This window comes from Papaver somniferum, chromosome 4 (genome assembly GCF_003573695.1).
Source record: "Papaver somniferum cultivar HN1 chromosome 4, ASM357369v1, whole genome shotgun sequence".
NCBI lineage: Eukaryota > Viridiplantae > Streptophyta > Magnoliopsida > Ranunculales > Papaveraceae > Papaver > Papaver somniferum.
The window spans coordinates 139,629,618-139,641,879 of NC_039361.1; the positions used below are offsets into that span (position 1 = coordinate 139,629,618).

The following is a 12,262-nucleotide window of genomic DNA, read 5'->3' on the forward strand; positions in this document are numbered from 1 at the left end:
TGCAACAACAAACATAAAGCTTTTAGAATTAGAAAGCAAATAAGAAGATTACTTTAACCAACTTAATCTGTCACTACTCTATTGCTACAAATTGCCAAATACCGTGAAAGATGAAACAGTACAAAAAAACAAAAGAAAAATACAATTCCAATTCATCATTCCCCACCCGCAACAAACATCACTTATAGAGGTGACAAGTAAGAGTTAGGGCTGACGTGGTGACAAATAAACAAAACGAAACGGCTCAAAAGGACTAGAAGTTTGTTTGTAGGAGGGGCCCTTCAGATACTGCAGTGTCACATGCAAAGAGCTAGTGCTGAAAATACTTTCTGCCTGCTCGAATTCTGTAACGTACAGTTTTAGTCTGATTTGTAAACCAGTAGTTTTCTTATCACCAGAGCAGAGAGCCGACTGCAGTCCGAGTAATTCTAAAACCAAGACCCTATCGATCAGTTTGTGGAAAGTAAAAATCTCAAACGAGTTAATGGCATTGAGATTTGAAGGTAATCATTCTCTAATTAAGTTGGGGGAGAAAGTGGGCAGAAAGCGAAGTCGAGTTTCAAGTGCCATTTACAGGTGTTGATATCGTATTCCTATATATGTTGGCAAAATATCATACTGTACTGGGAATGTTGGCGAGTTCATTAACGTGGAAAAACACCTGTAACATTAGTACCATGTAGTAGTAGACGCAATATTTTGGAAATCCCGACTCCAGTCCAGCTGGGAGGTCATGATATGGTCTACATCTAGCATTATCATTTTAAGTTTAACCTATAATTTAACCAATGTTATATATAGTATATAATTTAGAGTAACCAATGTTACAGTTTAACCAATCTTATACATGATGATATAATTTAACCAATCTTGTAATAAAGGTGCAACCAGGACATGCACTTGTTTCGGTGGACCAAGCTTAAAAGCATCAGTGAACTTTAAAGACTAAGTTACGTGTCCACATATTTGATCATATTACCTAATTTTCGCATGGCTAATATAAACAACAAAAAACTTAGTTTTGTGCACACAGGTGATGGATCCTATCTACGTTACATATAACCGATATTGTGCCCATTTTCACCGTCTTTGGCCAGACAGGTGTGGGGTTTTAATCGAAAAGACCTCGGTACTATATAGGGAGAGTCCACATCTTATTAGTCTCCACCTAAAACTCCGCATATCCCATGTGAGAGTAATTTCATGGGCTTGGGTCGAGCCAAATCCCCAACAATCTCCACCTTGGCGAGATCCAAGCTATCTCACCAATTATCGTCGTACGATCACCGTTATGCAACATCTTGAGGTACACCTTGCTCCTTCATGTCCACAACTCCACATTGATTGGCACCACTTAGGTGTACGTCATGTCAACTCAATCTACCGTACATGATGACGATCGTCATCCGTATACTACCGTCGAACCTGGTTACAATCAATATGCGCCCTTGAGCCTTGGACGCCACTTCGAGCTTGCTCCACCTGAGTTAGAGAGGGAGATGATCTAACTCCAACATGAGCCCCAGCTTCGGCTTGCCATACTCCACCCGAGTTAAGGTGTTCCGCACCACCTAACTCCACCTTGCGCACCTCATCCTTCCTTAGGATTGACATCCATAACCATTCGATCTCTTAGTAGCCCTAGCTCTGATACCATTTGATGGATCCTATGGACGTTACATAGTACCGATACGGTCCCCACTTTCACCACCTTTGGCCAGACAGGTGTGGGATTTTAATCAAAAAGACCTCGGTACTATGTAGGGAGATTCCACACCTTATTAGCCTCCACCTAGAACTCCGCATATCTCATATGGAACTAATCTCATGCACCAGCCAAATCCCCAACAATACATTGTCATTGCACGCATATATCTCTTTGAAATGGTTGAAGTGTTATTGTTTTTTTCAGGTAAAATAGAAAACAACACGTAAATCTATTGTTTAAAGATTTTAGCTAATTTTCAACATGAACTCTTAACGTACCGCCACGTACCAATGACAATGATAACTTTGTCCTCCTCCTTGATCTCGACAAGCGTACATGCACATGCTTTGTTTTCATTTGATATGGTGCTACTAGAAGAATGCAATACTGGAAGATATATACGGAACGTATTCAGTAATACTACTTGATAGCTAGGTATTATAATAGTAGAATTAGTCTCAGTGTTCTACTATCTTTCTTTATATATACTGAAGTTGCCCAAGTTGTATGTATAAGAAAGCTAGGGTTTTAGTAGAGACCTCCTCCTCATATTTTTTTTAACTGATATTTTTCTAACTTATTATCAGTTAATTAGAGTATCGTTTAAGATCAGTACTTGTGACTTGTGAGGAGTGAAGATTTTTGGAAGGAATTTTTACTTCGATCATTGAAGATATGTCCACCTCCGCCGATATGCATCATCATCAATGGGCTTTCATTTTTGGTATCTTAGGTACAAACATACGAAGTCTTTCTGTTTGAGATTCAAACAATATATCATCATATCGCTAATATTTTCATTTGCAATTCATGGCAGGAAATATTGTTTCGATCATGGTGTGCCTTGCACCATTGTAAGTCCTTTAATTACTTTACTTATCTTCTTAAATTTGTACATGTACTGTCGACCTTATGTAGTTAACAATGGAGGTATATAATCGTAGTTTTTTTTCGATGACTACAGGCCGACATTTTATCGCATTTATAAGAAGAAAGCAACAGAAGGATTTCAATCAATACCTTATGTGGTTTCACTATTTAGTGCCATGCTTTGGATTTACTATGCAGTACTCAAAACTGATGCTTTCTTACTAATCACCATTAACTCCATCGGATGTGTCATTGAAACCATTTATATCACCATATTTCTCATCTACGCACCAAAAAATGCCAGGGTACGTATTTGTAACTATAACTAGCACTATGATCAATATGGTTTCCACGCATCAATATATTTCTGGAGGCCTTTTTCATTCATAAATAAATATATATAGCCGTGATTTCTTTTCTTGGTGATGAATGCAGATTATGACTATAAAGATACTTGGGTTATTGAATTTTGGGCTATTTAGTTTGATCCTGATACTAACAATGTTGTTAGCGAACGGTTTAACCCGCCTTACTATACTTGGATGGGTTTGTGTTGCTTTCTCCGCTTGTGTTTTTGCAGCCCCGTTAAGCATAATGGTGAGGATTCATATCTAGTTCATAATAATAATTAAGTTAATTCTTCCTGTTTATATTGATTTTACAGCGAATAATATTTTGCTTCGGGTACGCGAATGCTTAATTTGTTATTAATCATCATTTTATTGCTTTAGTGACGATATTCCATATACATCGTCGATTTGTAAACTTAACTTGTTTGTTTTTGTTTGTTACAGAGATTAGTAATAAAAACAAAGAGTGTAGAGTTCATGCCTTTCTCGTTGTCATTCTTCCTCACATTGAGCGCAATTTTATGGTTTTCTTATGGTCTTCTACTTAAAGATTTATATGTCGCTGTAAGTAATTCACACAGGATGATCAATTCTCTATTACATTTCTAAATTGGTCTCTCTTTTATCTGATATGCTCTACGTCTTAATATGTGGATGTAGTTACCAAATGTAGCAGGATTCGTTTTTGGAGTTCTTCAGATGTTAATGTACGCAATTTACAAGAACAAAAAGCAAGTCGTTGTTGTAACAACCGAAGAAGATAAAGAACATCGTTATCAAGAAAATAACAAGTTACCAAACGCTCATGATCACCAACACGTTTCTGGTAATAGAACAACGACAACTACTATTAATGGAGATCATGTCATTAGGCTTAACACCATGGGAAGTGCAGAAGTACATCCAATAGACTTGCAAATAATAGTTTTGGATCATACTCATCATCTTGAAAACATGCAGCAGCAGCAAGTTATAGACCAACAAGATGACAAAGTCGCTGGAAAAAATATGGAAGTAGTAGAAGTATAAAATCATATCAACAGTGAGTTGTTGTAAAGCAGTTGACAGAGCTCCACTTGTTTTGCTTGGAAGCACTCTTTTCTCTATTGTAACTTTTATGTACGTGTACACGTAGAGCCCCAAAAAGATGTATCCGGACCTCGCATTAATATGATGTTTGGCAAAAATAAGTTTGACCGTCTAATTTCGTGATTTTCTTCCCTCATAAGAGCCTTTCCAATCCAAAATTCCACCGGAGATGATTTCCTTTATTTGGTGTCTATGTTACAATGCTGCACCAATTCTGGGAAAGCTAAAGAATTTCATAATGGTGAATATGTTGGTAGGTCGCTCAAGGACTAGATTAGGAAATCTAGTTGGTTAAGGAAACCAAGTATTTGTGTCCTGAGTATAGAAGCTTACGAGGTTTGTCTCTTAGAGCTAAGTTATGAAACCATATACTTGTAGGAAAGTAATCCGTGTTAAGGAATATGTCCACTCCTATTGATGTGTATAAATAGCCATAGAGAGAACTAGAGGAAACACACCAGAACTAGAAAGAGTTCTCTTCTTCTCTGTTTAAGCTTTGTATATTCCAACCTATACGGTGATATATAAAATTGATATTCCTTCCCGAGGATTCAACCTCGTTAAATACTTGTTCTTCTTGTGTGTGTGTGATTGTGTTCTTGGCGATATAGAGATACCTCGTAGTAGTGCGAACCTAAACGCTTTTGCAGGCTTTGGCGCAACAATTGGTATCAGAGCAAGGAGACGCTCTTGGATACGGGTACTCGAATTGCAATAGAAGTGAAAGTTTTTTTTTTTTCTGAAGATTGCTTGAGGCAATACAAATCTGAAAGGTTCTGTTTTTTATCTATATTTGGTTATTTGTGAACAATGGTTGACGGGGACGAAGATCCGAAAAATCCTTTAGAAGAACATTCGGATTCCACAAATAAAGATAAAGAAACAAAAGAAGAAATACTTCATTCACATAGATCACAACTCAAGGTAGAAAAGTTTACAGGAACCGATAACTTTGGTTTATGGAGAACGAACGTAATAGATGCTCTTGTTCATTTTGACCTAGAAGAAGCTCTAGAAGGTCAGCCAGTGGAGATGTCTAAAACAGTGGAACAAGATGAATAAATTATGTCTTGCTTCGATACGAGGGTGTTTAGAAACTACAGTAAGATTTAATTATCAGCACGAGACTTCAGCTAAGGATCTCTGGGAAAAGCTAGAGAAGGAATACCTTGTGAAGAATGTGGCCAATATGATACATCTTAAAAGGAATTTGTATCGCTATAACATGAAAAGAGGTTAAACCCTAACCGAGCACCTAGATTCATATAATAAACTTCTTGCTGAGTTGGTTAACTACGATGAGATAATCGACGACGAGGAACAAGCTTTGTGTCTGATAAACTCTCTTCCTGAAAAGTATGAACCCGTGATTAAAGCAATAATGCACGGCAAGGATAAGATAACATACGCTGAGGTCACTACATCATTGCGTTTTGAGGAGTTCAGGAAGATGGACCGTGAAGACCTTGCAAGTGAAGCTAATAATGATGTGCTTCTTGAAAGAGGTCGTTCAACAGACAGGAGAAGGAAGACTGGTAGTTATGGTAAAGGTAGAGGACGTTCTAAGAGTAGAACGCGACTGCGGAAAGATGAGTGTGCTTGGTGCCATGACTTTGGTCATTGGGCTAAGGATTGTACCAAGCGTAAGGCGAGAGAAGGAGATAACGGTAATACCGAGGTGAACATTGCTAAAGGTAATGAAGAATCGGATGATGCTTCTGATTTCTCGCTAACTGTGACACCATCAGCTCGTGCTATTACAGATGGTACATGGGTATTAGATACTGGAGCAACATATCATATATGTCCATATCGGGACTGGTTCTCAAGTTTTGAAGAGCTTGATGGAGAAGTACTTATGGGAAACAATCATACCTGCAGGGTGATTGGGATTGGTAGTGTTCGTATCAAGATGTGTGATGGTATGGTTAGAGAGATGAAGGAGGTAAGATTTGTACCTTCCATAAAGAAGAATATGATTTCATTCGGAATTTTAGAAGCTAAGAGCTATAAGATAGTCGCTGAAAATGGCGTTCTAAAGGTAATATCTGGATCTATGGTAATAATGAAGGGCACACGTCATCATAACTTGTATTACTTGATTGGGAGTACAACAACAGGGGATGTGTTTATTTCTGAACACATCGAGAGAGCAGATACCGAGAAGACGAAGATATGGTACATGAGACTTGCACATCCAGATGAGAAGTCGTTGCATAGTTTGATTCAACAAGACTTGTTGAAAGGTGCTATTGCCTACAAGTTAGCATTTTGTGAACATTGTGTTAAGGGTAAGAAAACAAGAACAAGCTTTGGCACAGCTATCCATAATACTAGTGGAGTTCTTGAATATGTTCACTCAGATGTTTGGGATCCTTCCAAGAACGTATCATTGGGAGGGAAACATTGGTTTTTGTCGTTCATTGATGATTATTCTAGGCGCGTATGGGTGTACACCATAAGGCATAAGGATGAAGTCCTAGAAATCTTTGTGAGGTGGAAAAAGGCAACTGAGACTCAAACTGGCAGAAATATCAAAGTACTACGTTCGGAAAATGGTGGAGAGTACAAGAGTGATGCGTTCTTGCAAGTATGTCAGGATGAGGGGATAAAGAGGCACTTCACAGTTAAGAAGACACCGCAACAGAATGGGGTATATGAACGCATGAATCGTACTTTGCTGGAGAAGGTACGATGTATGTTATCTAATACTGGATTAGGTAAGGCGTTTTGGGCTGAGGCAGTTACGTATGCGTGCTTCCTCATTAATAGGTTGCCATCAGCTGCATTAGAAGGTAAAACTCCAATGGAGAAGTGGTTTAGTAAACCAGCTTATGATTATGAGTCAATTCATATCTTTGGTTGTCCTGCGTGGTATCATGTTAGTGAAAACAAGCTTGATAGCCGTGCCGTAAAATGAATCTTTGTGGGTATGAAGAGTGGAGTAAAAGGGTTCAAGATTTAGAATCCAGTTGAGAAGAAGATAGTCATGAGTAGAGATGTCACAATTGATGAGATGTCTATGGTAAAGTCTTGGGGTTCTCGGCAGGTGGAGAACAAAAGCACCAATACTAATGATCCTTTGCAGCAGGTGGAGATTGATGCAACTCCACCACTTCCAGTTAAGTCTGTATCTGTTCAGAATACATCTGAAGACAGTGGGTCTGCAAGAGAAGTAGCTACTGAAGTTCCAAATGATAGTGACACTATTGAGGAAGAAGAACAAGAGTCAGTAGAAGATACAGAAGCTACGGTCACGGAAACCATAGCAACCAGAAAACCGAGAAGATCAACCAGGAAGCCTGGTTGGATGAATGATTACATTACTTATGCATTACCAGTTGTTGAAGATGGTACTCCTACTTCCTATTTAGAAGTTGTACGTAGTGCCGAGTGTAAATAATGTGAAGGTGCAATGCAAGATGATATGGAGTCTCTTTACAAGAATGGCACATGGATTCTTATGAATCTTCCGAACGGTAAGAAGGCCATAGGGTGCAAGTGGGTATATGCTAAGAAAGAAGGATCTTCGATGAATCAAGTACGCTACAAGGCAAGGTTAGTTGCAAAAGGTTATGCCCAAAGAGAAGGGATTGACTACAATGAGGTGTTCTCTCCGGTAGTAAAACATTCATCAATCCGTATTTTGGTTGCCTTCGTAGCACAATATGATTTATACCTAGTTAAGTTAGATGTTAAGACGGCGTTCTTACATGGGGATCTAGAAGAAGAGATCTATATGACTCAGCCGAGTGGGTTCAAAGTTGCTGGAAAAGAAGATTGTGTATGTAAACTAAAGAGATCGTTGTACGGGATGAAGCAGTCTCCAAGAAAACGGTACAAGCGATTTGACCAATTTATGATAGGCCAAATATACACAAGAAGTCACTATGACTATTGTGTATACTTTAAGAAGCTACGTGATGGGTCTTTCATATATTTGCTTTTGTATGTCGATGATATGCTGATTGCATCAAAAAACAAGAAAGAGATCGATAATTTGAAGTGCAAGTTGTCATCTGAGTTTGAGATGAAAGATATGGGGGAGGCTAAGAAGATTCAACGTGACAGAGAGACGGGTAAAGTTTGTTTGTCTCAAAAGAAATATTTAAAGAAAGTGTTACAGAAGTTTGGTGTCTACGATGGAACTAAATCTGTAAGTACTCCCCTTGCTCCTCATTTTAAGTTGAATACACGTATGTCTCCCACTACTGAAGAAGAGCGAAAGTATATGGCCCAAGTCCCATATGTTGAGGCTGTTGGTAGCTTGATGTATATGATGGTATGTACAAGGCCGGACATTTCACATGTTGTTAGTATGGTCAGCCGTTATATGCATTGTCCTGGTAAGGAACATTGGCAAGCTGTGAAATGGATTTTGAGGTATCTTTATGGTACGGTTGATGTTGTCTTGGAGTTTACAAAGGATAGAAGTAACAATCAGTTGTGTGTTGGGTATGTGGATTCTGACTATGCTGGTAATTTGGACAAGAGACTTTCAACTACAGGGTATGTATTTACTGTAGCAAGGGCACCAGTAAGTTGGAGATAAATCTTGCAGTCTACTATGGCGCTTTCAACTACGGAGGCGGAGTATATGGCAGTGACTGAGGCATTTAAGGAGGCTATATGGTTACAAGGTTTACTAGATGACTTAGGAGTTGTACAAGACCAACTGCCTGTGAATTGTGATAGTCTAAGTGCAATTTATTTGGCTAAGAATCAAGTGCATCATGCTAGAACCAAACATATAGACGTACAGTTTCACTTTGTGAGAGAAATTCTTGAAGAAGAAGACATTGCACTTGTGAAGATCGATACCAAAGAAAATCTAGCTGATATGTTGACTAAAGTAGTATCTGGGATCAAATTTCGACATTGTTCGAAATTGATCCACATCCTTCCGGTTTGGTGAAAGGCCCTTTTTGGGTAGAGGTTCTTAGGAACCTGGTGGAGGTCTTCTAGCAAGGCCATTTGAGAGAACTACGGTCGGGTTTTATTCCTATTGAGGATACGTAGGCATCCAGTGATGGTTCAATCGACGTTGGAAGATGGAGGTGATTTTATCTATTGATCGTCTCATGCATGAATGCATGATCCGAGGTGGAGAATTGTTGGTAGTTCGGTCAAGGACTAGATTACGAAATCTAGTTGGTTAAGGAAACCAAGTACTTGTGTCCTAAGTATAGAAGCTTAAGAGGTTTGTATCTTAGAGCTAAGTTAGGAAACCATATACTTGTAGGAAAGTAATCCTTGTTAAGGAATGTGTCCACTCCTATTGATGTGTATAAATAGCCATAGAGAGAACTAGAGAAAACACACCAGAACTAGAAAGAGTTATCTTCTTCTATGCTTGAGCTTTGTATATTCCAACCTATACGGTGATATATAAAATTGATATTCCTTCCCGAGGATTCAACCTCGTTAAATACTTGTTCTTCTTGTGTGTGTGATTTTATTCTTGGCGATATTGAGATACCTCGTAGTAGTGCAAACCTAAACGCTTCCGCAGGCTTTGGCGTAACAGAATGGATGTTCTTTGTGTAAGAAATATGCTGAGTCCAATTACCGTCTGTTCTTAAATTTTCAGACTACTATATCAGTTTGGTTTCACTCTCCCGAAGGATACAAGCTGCAATGGGTGCTTCAGTAATCTGTCAGACAGTCTATGTGGCAATCGAATAGGAAAAAAGGTTCTCAATTGTCCAGGAAAAACAGATTATGGGATCTAATCTCCTTTGCCATTTGATGGGTTGTTTGGAGGGGAAGAAACAATAAAGCTTTTCAATGACAAATATAGAAACTTGGATGAGATCATTGGCATTATCAAAATTCTCATGTTCAATTGGTCTGTGGGGTTTAACTTCTTTGAAGCATTACTCTCAATTTGATTTTAAGAAACTGAAACAATGTAATAGGCTCGATGTAATCTTGGCCTTTGTTCCTTTTTTCATCCCCAATGGTGTCCCTGTCTTTCTAATATATTTTCCTTAAAACAAACAAACATGATACTCCTTGCTTAGAAGAAAAAAAAATGAACAAAAAGACTGTGTACTTAGCCACTAAAGGATTCAGATGCTTTACAAGCTGTTGAGTTTATTAGTCTCACACAGTATGCATGGGTTAAGATCCGGCAATTTATGAGCCTTGGGAACCCTAACCTCGAGGTTAATTAGGTCCATGAACTTTAATATGGTACCAGAGCAATATCCGTAAAGAGTCATGTGATCGCACTTTTATTCTGTGTCACCCAATTTTATATCCACGTGTTAGACCCAAGTAGGCTACACGAGAGAGGGCGTGTTGAGATAATCAGTCTTACATTGTATGAGTTATCCAAGATCCTGCGGTTTATAAGTCTTGGACAACCCTAACCTTGCAAGTCGGTGTTAGAGGTTAGTTAGGCCCATGGATCTAAGATCCAACGCTCACCTCTTAAGTTGGTTTTTGAGGTGAGTTGGGTCCATGGACTTCTTCAATATGGTAACAAAGCATGCAATTTGTGAGGAGTCATTTGTCCACACCTCTACCACATGTCGCCCGATTTAATTTTCACATGTTAGACCCGATGATGCTACACATAAAGGGGAATGTTGAGATAATTAATCCCACATAGTACAGGTTAAGGTCATGCATTTTATGAGCCTTGGAAAACCCTGACCTTATTTACAAGACGATTTTCGAGGTAAGTTAGGCTCATGGACTTCGATAGAAGCCAATATCAATTGGAAATAGAGTATATGCTATAACCATATACTAAGTACGCTTAAGTTGGAAATTAGAAAAATATCATGTGATTATGAAGGTATTTAAATAGAAATAATAAAAGAAAAATCTATAAAAGGGAAAAGGGGATGGCAATATCATTAATATAGGTTACTAGGGGGGATTAGAATCATGAAAAGTGTGTATAAGAATAGAGCATTGTTCCTGAAAATTTATTAGAGCATCGCTCGGTCGAACTCGCAAGTTTTCAATCTCAAGCTTGTACGTCAATGTTAGATGTACAAAACTATATCTTGATTTCTAGTCTACTAAACTCAAGTCTCAGACTAGGATTAAAGTACGATAACTATGTATCAGACATCATTGAACAACCCTCGAAGATTGGAGACGGAAGAACAAACGAAAAAATTTGCGAGAACTGCATCAACAAAACGGTATGTGAAGACCGATATATCAGATTTACTCACGGAATTTACCATTCTATCTTATGAAAATATGTCGTATGATTTTAGTAGATTTAATATCGCAGAGAAGAAATTTCGAGTTCAAGCTTGTCTTGGTGCATCATGTCAGTGGGAGGTTGTCCAAGTTCAATGTTGCACCAACATGGTGCATCACGCAAGTGGGAGGCTGTCCAAGTGCAATGTTACACCAACATGGTGCATCACGCTAGTGGGAGGCTGGCCAAGTGCAATGTTGCAACAACATGGTGCTTCACGCCAATGGGAGACTAGCTCAGTGCGATATAGCACCACTATGGTGCAATATTACTTAAGTTGGACATCAAGCCAGAGATGGAAATACCAACTGTTAGAGCACTGCTCGGTTGAACCCACCAAGCATAAGTATGTCAAGGTTGGTTGTCATATTTTAGTATCAAAACCCATAACTAGCTTGATTAGATTACTAGAGTCAACTTTGTTAGGTTATACTAGAAAGTCTAGAAATGTTGAGACATACAAGTATGCCTAGAATAGGATTGCGATGGCCTATGTGGGAGTTTAAGGCGTACCTTATCCCTAGAAAAGACTTGGAGATGCATGCAAGAATGCATCGGATTTAGCCTTTATGGCCTTGCATCATTTGCAGAACAAGGGTGAGTTGGTAAGGTGTGGAAGTCACATTTAGGACACCATGCTTGAGAAGCCAGCTTGTAATGGATAATGGACATGCATTTTCCTGGAGAGAAGTGGAGCATGAAGGCACGGTCACTGTGTTTACGAATTGCACAAAGTGAAGTTTCGGCTTGCGCGATATGGCACCGACGACTTAATTTTGTGGTCCCTTACAGAGAAGATCAGCCTCTAGTCTCATTTTTATTTATGGCGTGTGTTGCTTATAAATTTATTCATAGTTGGATTTTTCATTTTATCCATTAACAAGACTACGAGAGCCTTATTCATGGTCGGGTTGTCTAACAGTCTTATTCATGGGTGAGTTATATCACAGCCTTCAAAGATGGGTTATCTCAAGGCCTTCAGTGACGTTTATCTTACAGCCTTAAAGTCCATGTTATCCC

At 38.8% G+C, this 12,262-nt stretch overlaps 1 protein-coding gene across 1 annotated transcript; it reads left to right on the top strand.

The window, feature by feature from the left end:
- Nucleotides 1-2,237: 2,237 nt before the first annotated feature.
- On the top strand, nucleotides 2,238-4,120 carry LOC113274311 (bidirectional sugar transporter N3-like). Its single transcript, XM_026523732.1, has 6 exons — nucleotides 2,238-2,441; nucleotides 2,526-2,562; nucleotides 2,673-2,883; nucleotides 3,014-3,175; nucleotides 3,373-3,492; nucleotides 3,589-4,120. The coding sequence occupies exons 1-6, from the start codon at nucleotides 2,384-2,386 to the stop codon at nucleotides 3,955-3,957; spliced, it is 957 nt and encodes a 318-aa protein (XP_026379517.1). The 5' UTR covers nucleotides 2,238-2,383; the 3' UTR covers nucleotides 3,958-4,120.
- The last annotated feature ends 8,142 nt before the right edge of the window (nucleotides 4,121-12,262 follow it).